This window comes from Vulpes vulpes, chromosome 9 (assembly GCF_048418805.1).
Source record: "Vulpes vulpes isolate BD-2025 chromosome 9, VulVul3, whole genome shotgun sequence".
Classification (NCBI taxonomy): Eukaryota; Metazoa; Chordata; class Mammalia; order Carnivora; family Canidae; genus Vulpes; species Vulpes vulpes.
The window spans coordinates 4,639,148-4,659,851 of NC_132788.1; the positions used below are offsets into that span (position 1 = coordinate 4,639,148).

Here is a 20,704-nt window from a genome sequence, read left to right on the forward strand (position 1 = left end):
GGGTCTGGGTTTTTGTTTGTCTCTTTTCTTCTTTGTTATGTGTTTTGTTTCTTAAATTCCACCTATAGTGAGATAATATGGTATGTTGACTTATTTCACTCAGCATTATACACTCCAGCTCCATCCATGTTGTTGCAAATGGCAAGACTTCCATCTTCTGGGGTTTTTTAAAGATTTTATTTATTTATTTATTCACGAGAGACCCAAAGAGAGAGGTAGAGACACAGGCAGAGGGAGAAGCAGGCACCCCTCGTGGAGCCCGATGCAGGACTCAATCCCAGGACCCCGGGATTACACCCTGAGCTGAAGGCAGGTGCTCAACCACTGAGCCACCCAGGCACTGGACTTCCATCTTTTTTATGGCTGAGCAACATTCCATTGTGCACTTGTACCACATCTTCACCTATGGATGGTCCTTAAAGCCAGGAGACTGGATGGGACCACCAGGAAGTGAAAATACACAGGAAAAGAAGAGGAAGGAGAGCTGGTTAAGGGATGTTCCAATGTCAAGAAGAGAGAGAGAGATGAGAAGACCACCGAGGAAAGGAGGAGTCAGTGAAGGAGGTGGAGTGAGAGCATGGCCTCCTGGACACGAAGTGAGGAACATGTCACAGAGATGTGGCCGACCCAGCCTGGCCGAGGCAGAGCACTGACCACCCGAGGTAGCAGCCATCAGTGCTCTTAGCCAGGGCGGGCTGCTGAAGGCCGGCGGGATGGAAGAGGTGAGGGGAAAGCCCATCCCAGGGATGGGAAACTCAAGCCTGCAGATGCCTCAACTCCACCTCCTAACGGTCTCTCGGGATCTTCCTCCTCTCTCCATCCTGGTGGCCACCAGCTGAGTTTTAGCTACTGCCCATCTGTCCTAGGCTGTGGAAATGTCCCCTGGGCTGGCCTCCCAGCCTCCAATATTGCCCCGGAAATTATTCTCAATGCTGTAGCCATGGTGATGCTTCGGAAATTAAAATCTGATCCTGTCACTCCCCGAGGTGCAGTCCCCCAGGGCTCCCCTGTGTCCTCAAGGTCATGTCCGCCAACATTTTCAGCTCCTGCTCACCTCCAGGTTTGGTCACTGTTTTCTCCACCTGGAACACTCTTGTCCTCAGAACCCTGCATACTTTTGTGACTCCTCCTCCTTAGCCAGGTCTTGGGTCCAATGTCATGTCCTGCAGAAATCTTCCCCTGACCAACTCACACCCATAGCAAATTCATATCCGACTTAGGTACCATTTCTAGTACGTTGTGATTCCCCCACCATGACACTGTGGCACCTGTTTTCTATTGTCATTTTCTTTTATTTGGGGCAGTAAAATTCTGTGAAGGCAGAGCTTGCCACTGTATCATGCGGATGTAACAATATCCCCAACTTCTGGTAGGAGTTTGGTAAATATCTGGGATGCATGGCTTCCTGGATGGGGGTGAGCATACCACCCAGTGAAAGAGAAATAACTTTAGTAGTTAAAAGGCAGGTTGTAAAACTAAATGCTACTACCAAAAATTATTTCTGAAGGAGATACATAACATAAAATACAATCTTGTAATAGTGGTAATCTGGGACTAAAACTCTAGATGTTATTTTTTTAATATTTTATTTATGTATTCATGAGAGACACAGAGGGAGAGGCAGAGACATAGGCAGAGGGAGAAGCAGGCTCCATGCAAGGAGCCCGATGTGGGACTCGATCCCGGGACTCCAGGATCACACCCTGGCCAAAGGCAGGTGCTAAACTGCTGAGCCACCCAGGGATCCCAATTCTAGATGTTATTAAGGAAAGAGAAGAATTGGTTATGAGAGGAACAGGAGAGTAGAGACAACGCAGGTCTAGAACTCAAAAGATACAGTGTTGATATTTAGGAAAGAAAAGCCATTATTTTTTATTTTGAAGGTAACCACCCACTGGTGGTTTGGAAGGATACACACTTCCAAAATATAAAAATACAAACCTGTGAAATGGAAATCAGACAACAAAAGAAATGGGCATAAAAAACCATAAAGAATAAAATGAGGGGCACCTGGGTGGCTCAGTTTGTTGAGCATCTGCCTTCAGCTCAGATCGTAATCTCAGGGTCCTGGGTTCGAGTCCCACATCAGGCTCCGTGCAGGGAGCCTGCTTCTCCCTCTTCCTATGTCTCTGCTTCTCTCTGTGTATCTCTCATGAATAAATAAATAAAATATTTTTTAAATAGTTATATAATTGCAGAATAGTTAAGAAAGACAGAACACTGTGCCTCAAAACGTATGGCTATGACCATATCTATGTTCAAAGGAAAATCCACACCATTTTAAAAGTTGCTTGTATTATGACTCAGAGGGAAAAAATGTTACTAAACTAACTGAGCAGTCAATCCAAGGAGGCAGAAAGAAACAGGCAAAGGAATTAATAACAGTAAATGCAAAAATTAATGGATTAGAATATTTTAGGGGCGCCTGGGTGGTTCAGTCAGTTAAGCATCTGCCTTCAGTTCAGGTCATGATCTCAGGGTCCTGGGATAGAGCCCCTCATTGGGGTTCTGTCTCTCTCAAAATAAATAAGTAAAATCTTTTTTTTTTTTAAGATTTTATTTATTCATGAGATACACGGAGGGTGAGAGAGGCAGAGACACAGGCAGAGGGAGAAGCAGGCTCCATGCGGGGAGCCCAACATGGGACTCAATCCCAGGGCTCCAGGATCAGGCCCTGGGCCGAAGGCAGGCGCCAAACCACTGAGCCACCCAGGGACCCCAGTAAAATCTTTTTTTAAAAAAGTTTAGAATATTTTAAGAGAGAACTGGTCAACAAAAGCCAATGGGGGATTCCTCGAAAAAACAAATTAAAGAAATTCCAGCAAGACTAAACAAGGAAGAACATTAAAAATATAATTATAGTGAATTTGAAATGAAAAAGGATGCTTACTCCTCGATATAGTGGGGGTATCTCCCCATCCAGATTTACTCTCCATCTGCTTGGACACATTGAGAAGGTTCTGGGCCCTCTGCCTTCCTGCTGGGTTTCAGCAGTACAGTCTTCAGAAGACAGCGGGCAAAGGGGCATGAAGTCAGAGGGTGTCTCCATGTGGGCCCCTCACTGCCTCAGGCTGGTTGCATGTCCCCAACCCAAGGTCACTACTCCTGATAGCCCACCCGACTCTCCAATCTTCAGGCCCAGAGGTGGAAATACCTGTGCTTCCAGCTCCACTTTAGTCCACTGTCCCTTGACATCGCCTGTACTCACACCTGGCTAAACAGCCCCTGTATCAATAAAATAGAATAAAATAAAATAATAAAAATCAATAAAAATTTTTAAAAAATTATCCTGGAACAATCCTATATCAACGTGTCATCTGTTTCCTACTGGAACCTTGATGGATACATATGCAATGCTAAATTTGTTTAAAATGAAGATTGTTGCCATTTGCAACAACCTGGATGGATCTAGAGACTGTAATGCCAAGTGAAATAAGTCAGTCAGAGAAAGACAAATGCTATAATATATGATCTCACTCGTATGTAGAGTCTAAGAAACAACAACAAATGAACAAAGAAGAAAGGAGACAAACCAAGAGACAAAACCCCTAACTATAGAAAACAAACTGGTGGTTACCAGAGGGCAGGTGGGGGGAAGGGTGAAAGAGTTGATGAGGATTAATAGAATAATTATCATGATGAGCGCTGAGTAATGTATAGAATTGTTCAATCACCATACTGTACACCTGAAACTAATATAACACTGTATGTTAACTATACTGGAATTAGATTTTTTAAAAAATGAATAACATAGAGGCTCAGTGGTTTAGCGCCTGCCTTCGGCCCAGGGAGTGATCCTGGAGTCCCAGGATCCAGTCCCACATAGGGCTCCCTGCATGGAGCCTGCTTCTCCCTCTGCCTGTGTCTCTGCCTCTCTCTCTCTCTCTCTCTCTCTCTCTGTGTGTGTGTGTGTGTCTCTCATGAATAAATAAATAAAATCTTTAAAAAATGAATAACATAAAATTAAGATTGTTTTCCAGGGAAATCTGGATTTAAAATTGATTCAAGAAGAATTCAAGGGACACCTGGCTGGTTTAGTCAGTGAAGCATGTGACTCTCGATCTCAAGGTTGTGACTTCAAGCCCCACATTGGGCATAGAGATTACTTAAAAATAATATCTTTTTTTAAAAAGGAAGAAATCAGGGTGCCTGCATGGCTCATTCGGTTAAGCATCTGCCTTGGGCTCAGATCATGATCCCAGGGTCCTGGGATTGAGACCCACGTCAGGCTCCCTGCTCAGCAGGGAGTCTGCTTCTCTCTCTCCTTCTGCTGCTTCCCTGCTGTGCTCTTTCTCTCTCTCTCTCTCTCTCTCAAATAAATAAATAGAATCCTAAAAAAAGAAGAAGAAAAAATCAAAACAAAACAGACCAATAATCATGGAAGGAAATGAAAATATCAAATTATTACATGTGGCTTAAGGCCAGGCTTAGACAATGTTAAATGCAAGATCTGTTGTGCCTTCTTAATTCCAATAAGTATGTACTTTTAAAATCTTCCAGGATGTTAAAAAGATAGAAATTTTCTAAATTGACTAGTTGACATAAAGTGATACTAAAACCTAACAAAAGTAGCTTAAAAAATGAAATGACAAACCACATTTAGTTCTTAAATACAGAAATCTTAGCAAATTGAACCTACCATTTTATGTGGAATAGTAAAAGAGAGTCTGTGCCATGAAGACAAAAATGGGTCAATATAAGGAAATCCTGTATGAACTTGGTTAGAAAAAGGCAAAAAAATACAATTAAATCCTTAAATTTGTAGTAATTTTTAAGATTATAAATATACTTCCTTAATTTAGAACGGATTATCTATCTGAAACTAATATCCTATTAAAATTAGGAATAAGATGATGATGTCTGCTATCAATATTGTTATTTAACATTGAATTTTAGGGGCCCCAGCGCGGCTCATTCAGTTAAGCATCCAACTCTTGGTTTTGGCTCAGGTCATGATCTCAGGGTCCTGAGATGAAGCCCCTGGTCGGGAGGGAATCTGCTTGAAGACTCTCTCCCTGTGCCCCCTCCCCACTCACATGCTCTCTCTCTCTCTCTCTCTCTCTCTCTCTCTCTCTAAAATAAATAAATCTGTAGCATTGGACTTTATAGCTCTGGTCAATGTAATAAGACAAGAAAAATAAATGTGAAATATTTATACAGAGAGAAGAAAATGCTATCATTTGCAAAAATGACTATCTGACTGAAAAATAATATATTTACAAATCAATGCAAAAAAATGAACATACTGTAGAAAAACTGAGCCAAAGATGTAATTTAGCAATTTACAAAGGAAGACAAATGGTCGGCCAAAACAAGAGTAAATATGCCATATTGTGATTCGGGTAGGGGGAAAGAGGCACTCTCTTTTCGTTTTTTTAAGATTTTATTTATTTATTCATGAGAGACACAGGGAGAGAGAGAAGAGGCAGAGACACAGGCAGAGGGAGGAGCAGGCTCCATGCAGGGAGCCCGACGTGGGACTCGATCCCGGGTCCCCAGGATCACACCCTGGGCTGAAGGCAGCGCTAAACCGCTGAGCCATCCAGGCTGCCCAAAGAGGCACTCTCATACTCAGTTCTTCATAAAGTGCAACCATTTACAGACTCACAATCTGACAGAATGTTTTAGAACCTTTAAAATGGACTTACGTCTTGACCCCACATTTCTACTTCCAGGAATTCAGTGTCAGAAGAGGATAGAATCATCTTATTATCTAAATAAGAATGGTTGGGGGCAGAAAGAGACAAGATTATATTCAAGAGTGTTCATTGTATATAACACTAGTTTACAATAGTCATTTCATTGAATACGTTATAATATATTCATAAAATAAAATATATGGTCCCTGAAATGATGTTGAAGTGCTCATTAATAATTTCTGAATTCTTCACAATTGATTTTTTTAAAGATTTTATTTATTTAGTCATGAGAGACACAGAAAGAGAGGCAGAGACACAGGCAGAGGGAGAAGCAGGCTCCCTACAGGGAGCCCCATGTGGGACTCCATCCCGGGACCCTGAGGTCACAACCTGAGCTGAAGGCAGACGCTCAACCACTGAGCCATCCAGGCGCTCCTTCACAATTGATTTTGAGGGGACAAAAATCAAGTTTCAAAATAATAGGCAAAACATTCGCCCACTTTTACTGTATATTTTAATTTTTGTCTAAATGCGTAAAACATGAGTACACACAAAATGCTAATAGTGCTTATCTCTAAGCAAAGAGATATTAATTTCCTGCTTTTTTTTAATATCTTTTAAAGGGATTTCATATCCGAAGGAAGCTTGGCAGGTTGTGAATGGAGCAACCATACTGAGTGATTTAGATCGTTCTTCTATTTCTGTTCAGAGAGCCCCAGTGAGCTCAGCTGATGGCCCTGCCTGTTAATTGTCCGCTTAGATATTTGGTGCCTGATCTTAAGAAAATTGCTTAATCTCAGTTTTCTCAATGAAGAAATACTAAGAATAATTTTAACAACATTTGGTAAATCTTAAACCTCAAAAACAGAAGACTATGAAGTTGCCCTGCCCCTCCCCAAAATCAGATCTGAATTTGATCCATCTTCCAAGTCCAACCACTAATTTATGAAAAGCAGAAGAAGAACATCGTGTTCCAAAACCCTACAGGAATATGGTGAGCAAAATCCCAACACAGAGGAACTCTGTGGGACAAATAACCTCCTGTTATTTGTTGCCTCCTGGGACAAATAACCCAGTTTCTTCAACAAATAAGTAACATGACACAAAAAAGTGAGTGATCTGATCATATCAACCAATCTCAACCCTGCTGGCTTTCTTTGGGTTCTCATTCAAAGAACCTTTTTGGTTTTTTTATATATTGGCATTTAAGAGAAATCTGTGAATTTAAACACTGGCCATATATTAGATGATGCTAAGAAACTTTTTAATTCCTCAAGTCTTATAATGATGTGTTTCTCCTAAAGTGCCCCATGAGAGTCTCACTGAAATATTTATAGATTAAATGACAGGATACATTGCATTGGTTTTAAAATAATATGGGGGGTGGCGGTGAAGGGATGTGGGATGGGGCAGGACTGGCCATGGGCTGATGGTGGGTACTTGGAGGTCATCATACCATCCGGCCTACTTTTGTGCTCATTGACATTCACCATCCCAAGAAACTTATTTTTTTAAAAAGCAAATAGTGCTCTCATCTTCATGATGAAACTGACGAACCTGAACTTGTACAATTTGCTAATACGAAAACCGGAATCCTTGGCCAGGGGGACTGGAAATAAGAGAGGCCAAGCCAGGGGGAAATTTGACAACAAAGCAATTCTCCCTCAGTGTCCCGACATATTAGAAAGTTGACATGAGAAATGGTGAGCACCATCCTTGGACCAAACTGCCCCCCACACCTGGCCCCCAGCAGAACCTCCTTCCTTTGCTCTGGACAGCCATCCAGGGGCCGGAGAGCCCAGGAGGTGTAGGCACACGGCCCCTGGGCCCGTGAATGAGCAGGCAAGGTGCCCAGACTTGGGATGTGCAGCCGTCCGCACGCTAGGCCAGGCCCCTTCCCAGAGCGCCCACTCGTGCTTGTCTGGGAGCTAACTCCATGGCCCTGCTGTCCTCGAACGGTGAGGGCTGTTGTTCCCCATGTGGCATCGTGAGGTCCCACAGCCAGAAGGTGACAGAAGGGAGACCCCCACACACCCCCATATCTGCGGGCCCTTTCCCCACCTGGACCCCAAGCCCAGTAAGCTTGGTGTCCCACCGCTTCCACCCAGGTGCTGAAGACCTGCGCGCCGGCCCCCACAGTTATCGAGACTCTCTTCAACTCCTACCCTCAGCTCCGCGTATCCGAGTCCTGGAGGGAAGTGATTCCTGAGGAAGTATTTCAGGTAAGGGAGCCGCCCGTCCCTGCACGTCGTCGGTGCAGCCCCGCTGTGTTTCTGCTCCTGTGTGCCCGTCCGCCCAGGGCAGCAGGAAGCGCAGAGCACCTGAGGAAGGGCACGGAGAGGGCGAGTGCAGGTGTGTGTGAGTGAGATGTGAGTGAGTGAGATTCCTCCTTCTGGAGGAATCACGCAGCCAAGAGCTGTTGTTGTGCTCGGGGTGCTGTTGGCTGCAAGGAGCAGAACCCCGACCCTCACTCGGCTGGAGGAACGTCAGAGCTTGAGTAACACCCCCCATCCCGCTGGAGAAGGGTGGGCGCAGGGAGCACCTGAGCCCACAGGCTCTGCTCCTGTGTGTCCTCTCCCCACCCACCCCAGAGCCTAGATGTGGCCGAGGCAGCGGCAGGCACCTCACAGGGACCCAACAGAGTCTGCAGTCACTGTCGATTAAGAAACAGGGAGGGCCTTTTATCCCCCCAGAAGCCTCCAGAAGACTTCCCCTCGTGTCTCATTCACTTGAGTCGGGGCTTATTGTGCAACAGCAGATGCACTGGGCAGGGCGGGGAGCACAGCAGGATGGGAGATGACCCGTATGGGCTGTCTCCCCACCCAAGACGGGCTTCCCTCGGACCCCACGGGAAGTGCGCCTCCCAACACTATGCGCACCCTCTCGGTGGAGGGCGCTGCTTGCCTGGGGCCTTGGGGCCGTGGGGCCCAGCACCTGAGTTTACACCCCATCTGCCTTCCTTCCAGATGCACCAGGCCTTCTACCAGTCCTTCTTTGCCTTGGCCCACACCCCGCGCTGTCTGCAGCATCTCTGCCGCTGTGCCATTCGGAAATTATTCGGCAAGAAGTGCTTTCACCTCGTGCCCCTGTTACCGTTGCCAGAGTCCCTGCAAAATTACCTCCTTTTGGAACCAGAGGGTGTTTTGCACTGAAAACCAGAGCGTTGGGACCAAGGCTCCGGATCTCACCGCTGCCCTCCGCGGAGGCTTGTGCGGAGGCAAGCCCTTGGGGGACAAGGGGCAGACCCGGAGGGCACCTCCCACAGCCCCTGGTGGTCGCACAGACCCCGCTGAGCCTCCCGGGCACTTTGGGAGGGAAAGGGTAATACAAGGCCTTTCTGCCTCTCAGGGTTGCTTGCGAGCCTCCAGGTTGTGATACCCTAGTACTCGTATCGGAAGGTACTCTTCGACAGAAGCTGAACTAAAAGGCACCCCTGTTTTCCCTGCATGGGCTACCAGCATCCATGCTGCCCCCCCAGCCTGCAGACTCTCTGCCTCTCAGGAACACCCCACCCCTCCTGGAGCCAGGCCACCTAGAAAGGCTCTGTCCCCAGCACATGTCCACACTGAGAGAAGACACCAGTTCCCGTAACAGGGACACGCCCCCCCCCTCAGGAGCCCCCTGGTGCTTCCCAGCACATTACAGTCCAAGACTCCCTAAAGGACATGGGGGGGATGGCAAGCCCGACGTTGTGATCCCTTGTGAGTCTTCTCTCTGACACCCTCACCAAACCCCAGCTGATTCGGCTGCGGCCAGCAGTCCAGGAAGCCAGACGCCGGGAAGAGACAGGTTGGTAGAGGTTGGCCATCAGCCCAGCCTGAGTATCACATACAAGAGCGATGTTCTGAGGGTCAAGGACTGTATAAACCACGTCTTTCCTTTTCTGTATTCTGGTGCTTTGGTACCTGGGACCTTGTCCACCCTGGAGGGACTGTCCCCACCCAGGGTTAGCCAATTCCTAGAGACAACAAACAACTCACCCTCAAACATGCTTTTCAAATGCAAACCAACCAATCCAGAGCTCACACCCCCAACCACCTCCTTCACTGGGCTGTCCGAGTTGCACTACTAACCACCTCTCCTAACTACTAACCACCTGTTGCAACTGTCCTGGGGCCCGGTGCCAGACAGGTGGGGACAGCCCTGATACCTCAGAGCCTGCTGAAGTTATTCAGACTAGCTGATCCTAAGCCCCACTATCCTGCCTGGTCGTTCCTTCCCTGGAAAACACAATAATGGCTTCTGTCCCCATCCCCTCCCCCAACCTCCTAAGCAACCCTGGTGCTTCCCCATGTCCCCCCATGGTACCGTGTGCCCCTTCTCTTGGGAATGGTGAGTAATAAACTATCTTTTCAATGGCAGTTGTCTCTTGATCTGTTGGCCTTACCAGACCTCAAAGTTTCTATTAATATCCCTTATTTTTTTAGAGAGAAAGCGTGAGTGGGGGAGGGGCAGAGAGACAATTTTAAGCAGACCCCACACTCAGTGCAGAGCCCAACAGGGGGGTCAGTCTCATGACCCTGAGATCATGACCTGAGCCAAAATCAAGAGTCGGGTGCTTAACTGACTAAGGCACCTAGGAGCCCCTACCCCTAGAATAAGAACTCATGATGATCATCCTCTGAGGATGAGCAGTGAGTCCGAGTCCAGTTTTGCACTTTGAGCAAGCACCAGGTGCTGCTTAGACAAACCTAGCAGGGCGGGCCGGGGCGGGCTGTGCCTCCCATTGTCTCAGGCTGGAAGATGTGCAGCCCGGCGACCCCTGCGACACAGGTAGGATATTGCGTGCACCGTAATGAAGCCTACAGAGAAGGTGGAAAGGGGCCCAGACGGGACCTACCCCCAGTGAGGGCAGACATCCTGGAGCGGGGAGCGAGTTGAGCCTTGATTTTAACACAGTGGGCCAAGAGGGTGATAGGACCACATCCCCTAGCAGCTTCAGCTGACCCACCTTTTTTTTTTTTTTTTTTTAAGATTTTATTTTTATTTGAGAGAAAGAGAGTGGGGAGGGCAGAGGGAGAGAGAGAGAAAATCTCAAGCAGACGCCCTGCTGAGCATGGATCCCAATGTGGGGCTCGAACTCCTGACCCTGAGATCATGACCTGAGCTGAAACCAAGAGTCAGACGCTTAACCGACTGAGCCACCCAGGTGCCCCCTGCCCACCTCCTGCCCTTTAAGACAAAACAACTCACCTGACCTTGAAAAGGCCTGTGTACACATGGCTTCGGGACTCTTCACACCCCCACCCAGGCTGATGGCAACATGCAGGAAGGTATAGGGCGTGATGGGGGGACAGAGATTCATCCTCCTGGAGGGGAGGGTCCCCATGCTTTGGCAACTGGAAAGAAGAAAGGACGGGACAGCATGGGGCAGATTGGGAGGGCCTTGACTTCCAGACTAGGGATTCTGAACTCCACCAGAGGAGCCATAAGGATCCACCCAGCAGGTGAGTGATGTGGTCACAGCGGGACTCTGGGGAGATTGTTTTGTCCCGGAGAGGCATGAAGCACGCCGCAGGACAGGCGGGAGCCCACAGTGACCCCTGAGATGGGGCCGCCCCCGATCAAGAACAGTTACTTAACAGAAATTGGATGTGATCTGCTCAACTGGAAGGTACAAGTATCTGCACCCCTCTTGTTGGGTCAGGATTCAGTGAGAGACCTGATGGGAGTCAGGGCTTCTCCAGCTTGAGAAGGATCTTGTTGAACTGCAGATTCGGACTCTGGAGGTCTGGGGTGGCGTCCCCACTGAGTGCAGAGATAGAAAAGCCCCAGGTCCAGAGCCAGCCCAGCATAGGAACTCAATAAATAGTTCCTTCTGTTGTTATGATTGCACTATTTTGAGAAGAAAATGGCCTGATAAAGAGGTAAGAAGTGGAAAAGCAAAGTCATTTTATTGATAAGAATGAAGAAGGGCCAGAGTACAGGGTAGGCGAGAGAGGGAGCCCTGTCCCCACTGCATTTTGCAAACGACAACCTGAGCAGACGTGCTGTCCTGACAGGACGGAGTCTTCGGCCACCCTCTCCGTCCACCCACCGTGGAAAACAGTCGGGTTGTATTTCTGAAGTACATTCACATTTATAGATGTTTTAGAGTCTGGGAAAAAAGAACTCCTTTAAAACATACTGATTTTACTTTTTTAAAAAATATTTTATTTATTTATTCATGAGAGACAGAGAGAGAGGCCGAGACACAGGCAGAGGGAGAAGCAGGCTCCTTGCAGGGAGCCTGATGCGGGACTCGATCCCAGGACCCAGGACCTCGGGGTCACGCCCTGAGCCAGAGGCCACCCAAGCGCACCCAAAAAATACTGACTTTATATTTCTAAAATTCTGATGAATGATGATCAACTATTAGATTTCCCCAAACATATTTTTTCCCCAAATTACAGCTTAAAATGGCAACACGATTCTCACAGGGAAGCCCGGATGGCTCCCTATAGCTGTCTGGAGGAATTGTTCCTTTTTCGTTATTTTCACCTCCAGGAATTTTCTCTGAGCGTGGAGATGTTACCGGAAGAGCTAATCCAGAAGGTTCCTCGGGTTTCATCACTCACACACTGAGTCAGCAGCTTGCTCATTGCTTTGACCCCAGGGATTGAGCCCACTCGGCTGGGGCTGCAAGACGGGCTCCTCCCCTCGGGCGCCCGGGGCCCAGCGGGAGCCCCACTGTCAGCGAGGCTGCGGGAGAGACCAGCTGGCCCACGCGGGGTGGGCCCTGCACAGGCCGGGGCCCTCGTGGCCGCCTTCCTCCGGCTTCGGCTCCGTGTCGAGGGAGAGATGCTCGTTTATCCCCAGGGCAGGCGGAAGCTCCGGCACCTCCCGGTCCACCCCCGTCCCCACTGTGTCCTCCACAGTCATGGAACCTTCCAGAACAAGCAGCCTCACCGCACCCCACCAGCCACGAGCACGTGCCATGTGGCCGGTACCTCTAGTCCAGAGCTCCCGGTCACCCTGGACCCATGTGCGACAGGGACAAAGCAATGATATCAGTACTCTACTGCCTCCAGCTCATCGGGAACATGACATGGCAGCTTCACCAGAAAAGGTAGAAAATAAACTGGCACTAGAAATTCATGCAAGGTGGGGATCCCTGGGTGGCCCAGCGGTTTAGCACCTGCCTTCGGCCCAGGGCGTGACCCCTGAGTCCTGGAATCGAGTCCCACATCAGGCTCCCTGCACGGAGCCTGCTTCTCCCTCTGCCTGTGTCTCTGCCTCTCTCTGTGTGTCTCTCATGAATAAATAAATAAAATCTTTTAGAAAAGAAAAGAAAGAAGGAAGGAAGGACAGAAGAAATTCATGCAAGGGACAGCTGGGGGGCTCAGGGGTTGAGCATTAGCCGTTGGCTCAGGATGGGATCCCGGGGTCCTGGCATCAAGTCCCACGTCTGCTTCTCCCTCTGCCTGTGTCTCTGCCTCTCTTTCTCTGTGTGTCCCTTATGAATAAATAAATACAATCTTTAAAAAAAAACTTATTTTGATGACTGTATCTTGCATGTTCAACATGTATTAGGAAGTTCTCAAATCAAGGGAACTTACATAATTCTCCATAGATAAGAAAGAGAAATAGGGGGAGGAGGAGGACAGGACCAAGAGGAGGGAGGCAGGGAAGGAAGGAAAGAAGTCAGCCAGGTGAAATATCCAAAAAGACATTCTACTTTTTTTTTTTTTTAAGTTTTTATTTTTAAGTAATCTCTACACCCAACATGGGGCTCGAACGCACAACCCGGAGATCAAGAGTCGCATGCTCCACCGACTGAGCCAGCCAGGCTCCCCAAGACGTTCTACTTTAAAGCCAGAATTACCCTGGCTGACTTCTCTTCCAGTGAACCAAATGTACCTTGGTATTTTTTTTTTTTTTATTATTAAAGGCTCTAAAAATGTTTTCCATTCTTAAGCAGTTCCTGTGGACATCATTACTTTTCTCTTTGGGTAGATTACATAAGCCCAATTCCACAAGCCCTAAATTGGTTTCTTTATAACCTCATATTTAGTTTTTAATGATGGAGTCACACGGTTCAAAAATCAGAAGGTAACAAAAGAGTAAACGCTGTTTCCACTAAAAAAAGATAACAGAGGAATAGCTTCCTTCCGCTTGTCCTGAGCGTCTTTGACGACACTACTTGTCATCCGGCCACTGAGAATTCAGAAAATACACAAGTGAGGTTCCCCACCAGCAGTGGTCCTGAGGACGTGGGCCTCCATGCATCCTGGCTGTGCCCCGCGCAGGGCAGACTGTCCTCAGGACGCCGCCCCCAGCCCCCAGGCAGTCAGTGCACGGACGGGGCACCCCAGGACGTGTTAGGTCTACAGTTCTGAACCCGGCATTGGGCCGGTCTTCTAGGGTCTTTGTGTCTGTTTAATTCTAAGTTACATGGTAATCCTCAAGGCAGCATGTTTTGAAGAAAATCGAAACCACTGACTATTAGGAAGCATTTGCTAAGCCCAGTGACTATCTATAATTGTCACATTTCCAATCTCCGAAATCACCCTTTAGACACACGTCGACGGGGCAGGCTGTTGAACTTCTGCAAAGAACACTTAACCCTCCACAAAAAAACGGTATAAAATACAGGCTTGGGGAATGAGCTGGTCTGCTCCAGCGACCGGTCCTGATGCGGGGGCAACCGAAGGGAAGCTTAATCACTGCAATTGCAGATATTATTAGCTTGCCAAGTGCTTTTCATCTCTTAAGGGCTGCCCGAGGACCAAGTGATAAACCAGGGATATTGCATCTTTTATTCCATTATTTCAAGAATACATTACTCCTTAGTCAAGTTTTCGACGCACACTCGGGCTTTTCCAGAAACGCCCAAGTTTCAACTGTGATCAATACTGCATCTCACTTGTTGGATTTAAGTATACCTTGCAAACTCCGGGATTTTGTCTCAAAACTAAACAAAAACTAATTTCGGGACGCCTGAGTGGCTCAGCGGTTAAGTGCATCTGCCTTCGGCCCAGGGCGTGATCCCTGAGTTCTGGGATCGAGTCCCACGTCGGGCTCCCTGCATGGAGCCTGCTTCTCCCTCTGCCTATGTCTCTGCCTCTGTGTGTGTGTGTGTGTGTGTGTGTGTGTGTGTCTCATGAATGAATAAATAAATAAAATCTTAAAAAAAAAAAAAAACTAATTTCATTGAACTGCTGCAACAAGCCAGAGGTGACGTTTCTAGAGCCCCGCAGAGGATTCCAAGTATTGAAACTCCTTTTCATAGAGTCCTGCAGGTGGCGCCATAAGCAAGCGCTCTTACCCTGGTCCACCAACCCTGTCTCCCCAGAATTAAAGAGAAGAAAACAAGATTTTAGTTCACATGAAAAAGGGGGAGGAGAATATAGGAAAGCTATAGAACTGTGACGTATCATATAGAACTGCGCTGCTATAATAAAAAATTCAGTAATTAAAATATTGATTATGGAATCGCCTACGTCCTTTGTATTAAATGTGCACATTTTATAGGCAATGTGTTTATAAATAAATATAATTTTAAGATGACTCTTTTATGACGCCATAATGACAGCCCAATCCTCATTTGTGTGTTAAACGTGTTCTTTAACAAAATTATACATTCGCCGTGGCAATGTGACTAGCCCGGCTTCCAGCCTTCATCTAATCTAACAGAATGGTATTTCTGCAGTCCTAACACTCTGTTTAATCACGCCAATAAAAAGAGTAGATTTCTTTGTAATGCAATTTGTAAGCAATAAACATGATTGAGAATGCAGTATTTGCTGTCGACTATGTTTAATGCAGGGTTTTAATTTGGTGTGTAATTATTCATTCGGTAGGTACTTTTTCCATTCACATGCCTTTGCCCCGCTCTAAAGAAAGTTGGTAAGTCTGCCGAACACTTGGGAAACGGGGTCTCCGCGTACTTTATGCAAACCAGAGTTGGCTGCAGACGTTATGGAAAAAAGAAAAAAAAAATTTTTTTTTAATCTGCTAAAGACAGGAGGTCACATTAGCTCGTAATACAGACACATAAAAATGTGATTATGGGTTCTAAACAGAACGCAGTAGGCTCCTAGTTAACACAATGAGATTTCTAGGAAGTGATGCATAAATTCTTCAAAAATGACACATTTCTCACGTTTCATTCCAATTAAATTACTGAGGCAGCTAACAGCGATGAGCACAAAGTATGGGGGTAAAATGAGGGTTTCTTCTTGTAACTGTATCGCTGTGAAAGTATATTTTTATGAGAAGCAGTTAATATTAAGCTATTATTTTTCAACTGTGCTGGAAGGGATGTCTCGAGCCTTCCTTGCCGAGCTCTCCCCCAGAAGAGACTGCTCCTTTGTTTCATGGGTGCGCTGATGGGAAGAGAGACCTGCTGGGGACCGCACCCCCCACCCCAGCTCCCCCACCTGTGCCCTGGTCTCTCTTTCTATGGGGTCAGAGGGGCCAGCCAGGAAAGGGGGACCCCAGGGGCCCGACCCCAGGCCCCAGATTGGGGACCAATCGCGGACCCCTGGGGACTCCAGGGTGCCCTGCGCCCCCACTGGCTTCCACAGCGCCCAGGCCTGGGGTGCGAGCAGCAGGGCGCGCACCCTCCCGCGCTCCACCAGCTCTTGGGGCTCAGGCCCCGCGCCCCGTGCAGACCTGGTGGGTCCCCCGCGCCCCGCGGCCGTGCAGGGGGGGGGGCTCTCGAGGGCGGGCCTGGAGGCTCGGGGCTCCAGCTCTTGGGGCAGGTGGGGCTCGGGGACCGCTCCCTCGCCAAGGAGCCCCGAGGGGGGCCGGGCCGCCCCGGGGGCAGGGGGGGGAGGGACGTCGGAAGACAAAAGGATGCGCAGCTTTAAATGCAAAAAGATGTTTTTTGAAAGCCTCGTCCTGGGGTTTGAAAGGCGCACGGAGGACAGCGGCAGAGCGATCCCAATCAGAAATGCGATTTGAAGTCCTAATGAACTTGATTGCGTGAACATTTATAATCCCCCATGGCCCTAAATGAAATCAGATATAATCAGAAGATACAGGGAAGGGAGTGTTTACAGCCGACGCCGGGCGGCTGCGGGACGGGGAGATGCGGCTCCGGTATTGATGTCGAAAATGATGGATAACGCGGGAATGGCAAATATACTATTTGTCTAATGGCTCGGCAATTAAATTCCCCTGTAAATGACCCATGCCTCATTTCATCCTAATCTATGGAATTTTGATTGAATTCGTCAGCTCTAATTGAAAAATACTGCACTTTAATGTCTGCATTGCAGTTTCAGGACGAGAGTGGTTTTAATGAGACAGTGCCCCCCTGACCCGGGAATATTTGAGACTTTTATTCGGAATTTAAAGCCAGAAGATTGCTCAACTGAGCGCTGCGATTTCCTCTCCTGTATCCACCTCCCTCTAGCTCCAGACGCGATTTAATAAACGCACTTGGGGATCAATGTGCCCCCCCCCACCTTCGCACCAAAGGGGAGGCCCTAACCTGGAACAGGACCCGGTGGGGGGTGGCCCTGGGAGGGGGGGCGCTAGGAGGAGAGGCTGCCCCCCTGGGGGGGTGGCCAGGTGCCCCGCCCCCGCTGCTGCTTTGGTCCCCAGGGGCCCAGCTGCAGACCGAGGCCTCCCCCCCTCCCCTCCTTCCCGGGCCAAACCCAGGCGTCCCCCCTGGAGGAGGAGGAGGAGGAGGAGGAGGCGAAGGAGGAGGAGGAGGCCCAGCTGCCTGCGACCTGGGCACCCCAAGAGGGGGCCGGCCCCCGATGCGCTTTCTATGCAAATGGAGAGGCGAAGCCATCCCTGAGAAATTAGCTACTTGCTGAAGCATATTTACTAGATTGAAATGAGTTAAAGAGAAACATTTTAAGTCGTTTAAACGAGATAATTGGGCCACATTAAAACCAGAGATGTTTGCTCCTCTCCAAAAAAAAAAAAAAAAAAAAAAAAAGCCCGGGGATGGGGGGGGCGGCTAAAGCGTGCACCCGCGCGCGCACACACACCGGAAACGGGGACCCGAGGCACCTGCTGGTTAGAGACCCTGAGCGCGCGGGACCCGAGCCCGCGACCCTCTGCCGCCGCTCCGAGGACCGATCCCGACCGCGGCCCGCAGGGGGCGCCCTCGAGCCAGGGTCCTGCACCGACCGCCGAGCCCACGAGAGGAAACCCGCGGTCACCCTAGGTCCTGGTCGCGCACCCGCGTGCGGCCCCCCAACCGCGTCCACCCCGGCGCCCCAGCCCCGTTCAGAACTCCGGCGGCGGGATCGCGACGGGAGCCCTGGGGACCTGGAGCTTGGGGGGAAGCAAAGTGCACGGGGTGCCTACCCTCTCCCCCAAAGAGTTGGGCATTTAGGGTTTGTTCAGCACGAGAACAGAATTTAGAGCTTTTATTTAAAGTAAGGTGGTCTAAAATGACAGCGAGGCCATCTGCCCTTCTCATGCTCAGCCCGGGAGGGGAGGGGGGTGAGAGCTCCCAGGATGGGGGGTGGAGCTGCCTCTGCACCTGTCACCCACCGAGCCGACCCAGGGGCGATGCTTTGGGACCTTCACCCTCCACCCCACCCGCTCCCCAGGCGTCCAGTGTGTTAATACGACACTGCATCCTGTTCCCTCGGTTTGGTTTTAAATGCTCCAGAGTAGGGATCCCTGGGGGGCTTGAGCGCCTGGAGATCCTGGAGACCCAGGATCGAGTCCCGCATGGGGCTTCTCCCTCTGCCTGTGTCTCCGCCTCTCTCTCTCTCTCTCTCTCTCTCTGTGTCATTCATAAATAAAATCCTAAAATAATAATAAATGCTCGAGAGTCGTGATCCGAGGCTGCCCTCAAACTGATGCTCTCCCTCTGCGCGCGCGCGCGTGCGCCCCTGGCCGCCCCATGTCCCTCCCGCGCCCTGCAACGCCCGGGGCTGGCAGGGCGCGCAATCCAGCTCCCCTACCAAGCAATCACTCTGGCCCAGGCCCCCTGCGGGATCTAATTCGCTCCCCGCGCGCGACAACCCGTGGCAGAAGCGCTTTATTAATTACCCCCGGGGCGGCTAGTGGGAGAGAGCCGGGGTCCTGCCCATTACGCAGATGGAGCGACAGAGGCTGGGCGATGCGCCCATGCCAGGCAGGCCCAGGTCTCAGAGGGTCTCTATCCCTCCAATTCCAGGATGAGTCAGAGTCAGGAGCACTCGGGTTCTAAAGAGAGTCCAGGTGGGGTTTCTATGATCACATCCAAAATTGGATATTTCCTAACACTTTGCGCAAACATGGTCTGATTTCCGCCCCCTGCTCTTTTGTGACAAAGGCTTCTCTTGTGTCCTAGACGTTTATAATGAGCAGAAATGGGGACTCTTTTTCTTATGCAATTGGGGGGCACGAAAAAAATAAATAAATAAGCGTCTCAGCCCTTCTATCCCCGAGAAGGGGTGCCGGGGATCCATCTACTCCCCTGGAACCGCGGAGTCCAAACAGGCTCCAAAGCAGATGCCATTACTCCCATGGCCCATAGGGGGCGATGCGGATCCCCGAGCGCTCTGCACACCCAGGTCGCTTTTCAGGCGGTTAATCCTTTGGAAACTGTGAAGCCTCAAATAAAAATGTTTCCTGTCATTCCCTCATTCATTTATTAAAATACGTAATACACATTTGGGTTCTGTTTACAGATAGGAAGTGGCCTTGTTACATCATTACATTGACAATGTGAAATTTCTGTTGCAAAATACAAGAAAGTATTCAGTCCATTACATCTTAAAGTATAAATTTCCAAATAACATTCAATAGTACAGAATGAACTGAATGTGAATGCTGTTTGGGTTAGAATGAAGTTGAACTTTTAAAAGTCTCTCATTTCTTAAGTGTCCTGGGTTTTTTTGGGGTTTTTTTTTTTTTTTTTTTTTTTTTTTTGTTTTTTTTGTTCTTGTTCTTGTTTTTTGTTTTTTTTTTTCCCCCTTTGGTGGTGGTGGTGCGTGTTTGTTGCAGTTTAAGGGGGTCTGAGAGAAACTTAGAATAGGTGGAAATTATAATAACCAAAAGATAAGGGAGGACTATCACAGCACAATGACAAACAGGTTCTACAATACTCATCTTCTCAAAAACAAAATTATTGAATAAAAGGAGAGGACATGGTGACCAAGGTAGGAGGAGGAAAGTCCCCTGAACTCAGTGAATGCATCAGATTGGTCACATGATGTCAATCACCCTCACTCTCTGCGCCACCATGATCAATTTCTGCTGCTTCTGAAGCTGCACGTTCATTATTGTCCCAGACTTCAGAGAACAGAAGGTTTGTCCGGGTGGAGACAAGCAGGATTGCTTCTGGCTTTGGCTCATTTCCCAGCAGAACCTAGTTTTTCACACACGCCCAGGGGAAGGGGAGAGCTGGAGACCGAGGCCTATGAGAGGCCCGCTCCCCAAAGCCTGCCCCAGCTCCACTATCAGGCCTGCCACCCCACCCTGATGGCTGCTCTGCTGGGACCCCCAGAAGCAGCCCCCAAACCCTTCTCCTGGGGTCCATGGCAACATCCTCACAGGCAGCCCTTACCTCAGTGTGGTCACCCATGTGAATAACTTCCCCTCAAAGGATGTTTCAAAGTCACTGTGGAGAATAAACACTGGATAGTAAGGTATGAGCAACACGCTTTCTCTCTGTTCAAAGGAAGGAAGGAAGGTGGGAGGGAGGGAAAGAAGGAAGGCAGGCAGGCACTCTCAACCCAGACACATGTACAAGGGCAACATGCCCCACAAAAAAAAAAAAAAAAAGTTTTCCTTTCCTACAAAATCCAGAAGTGTCCCCTAGGACAGTAATGGGACAGCATTCGAGTTTTCTGGATTTTTCCTGCTGGGCCTCAAAGAGCTCCTCTCTCCTCATTCCCTTCTTCTCCTGTGTGATCGACAAGTGCTCTAGCAGTTTGGCCCCTGGATGAAAACACTTGGGGATGCTTGAGTTTGCTCTCCATCCTTGCTCTTGGTTTCCTTTTCCCCTACAGTTCGGGGACCTCATGGTTACACGCATAAGGGAGATAACCGTTGGCGGCAAAGTCAGACAAACTCAGTCTCCCTGTATTTTTCCAGATGACAAGCAGGGGAAATTCCAAGTCTCTTCTGTTTCGGGGGCCTGGCAGGTCAGCGTCTCCAGTGATTTCTGCAATCACCACCAGTGA

At 48.8% G+C, this 20,704-nt stretch overlaps 1 protein-coding gene across 2 annotated transcripts in view; it reads left to right on the plus strand.

Annotated features, from left to right (window-relative positions):
* The window catches only part of ASB18 (ankyrin repeat and SOCS box containing 18), a 62,147-nt gene extending 52,147 nt beyond the window's left edge, over positions 1-10,000 (plus strand). For both annotated transcript variants that reach the window (XM_072719092.1, XM_072719091.1), the window contains 2 exons: positions 7,748-7,861; positions 8,606-10,000. In XM_072719092.1, the coding sequence (XP_072575193.1) occupies positions 7,748-7,861; positions 8,606-8,791 (300 nt within the window). In that variant the 3' untranslated portion in view covers positions 8,792-10,000. The remainder of the gene's footprint in view (positions 1-7,747; positions 7,862-8,605) is intronic.
* Positions 10,001-20,704: the final 10,704 nt, after the last annotated feature.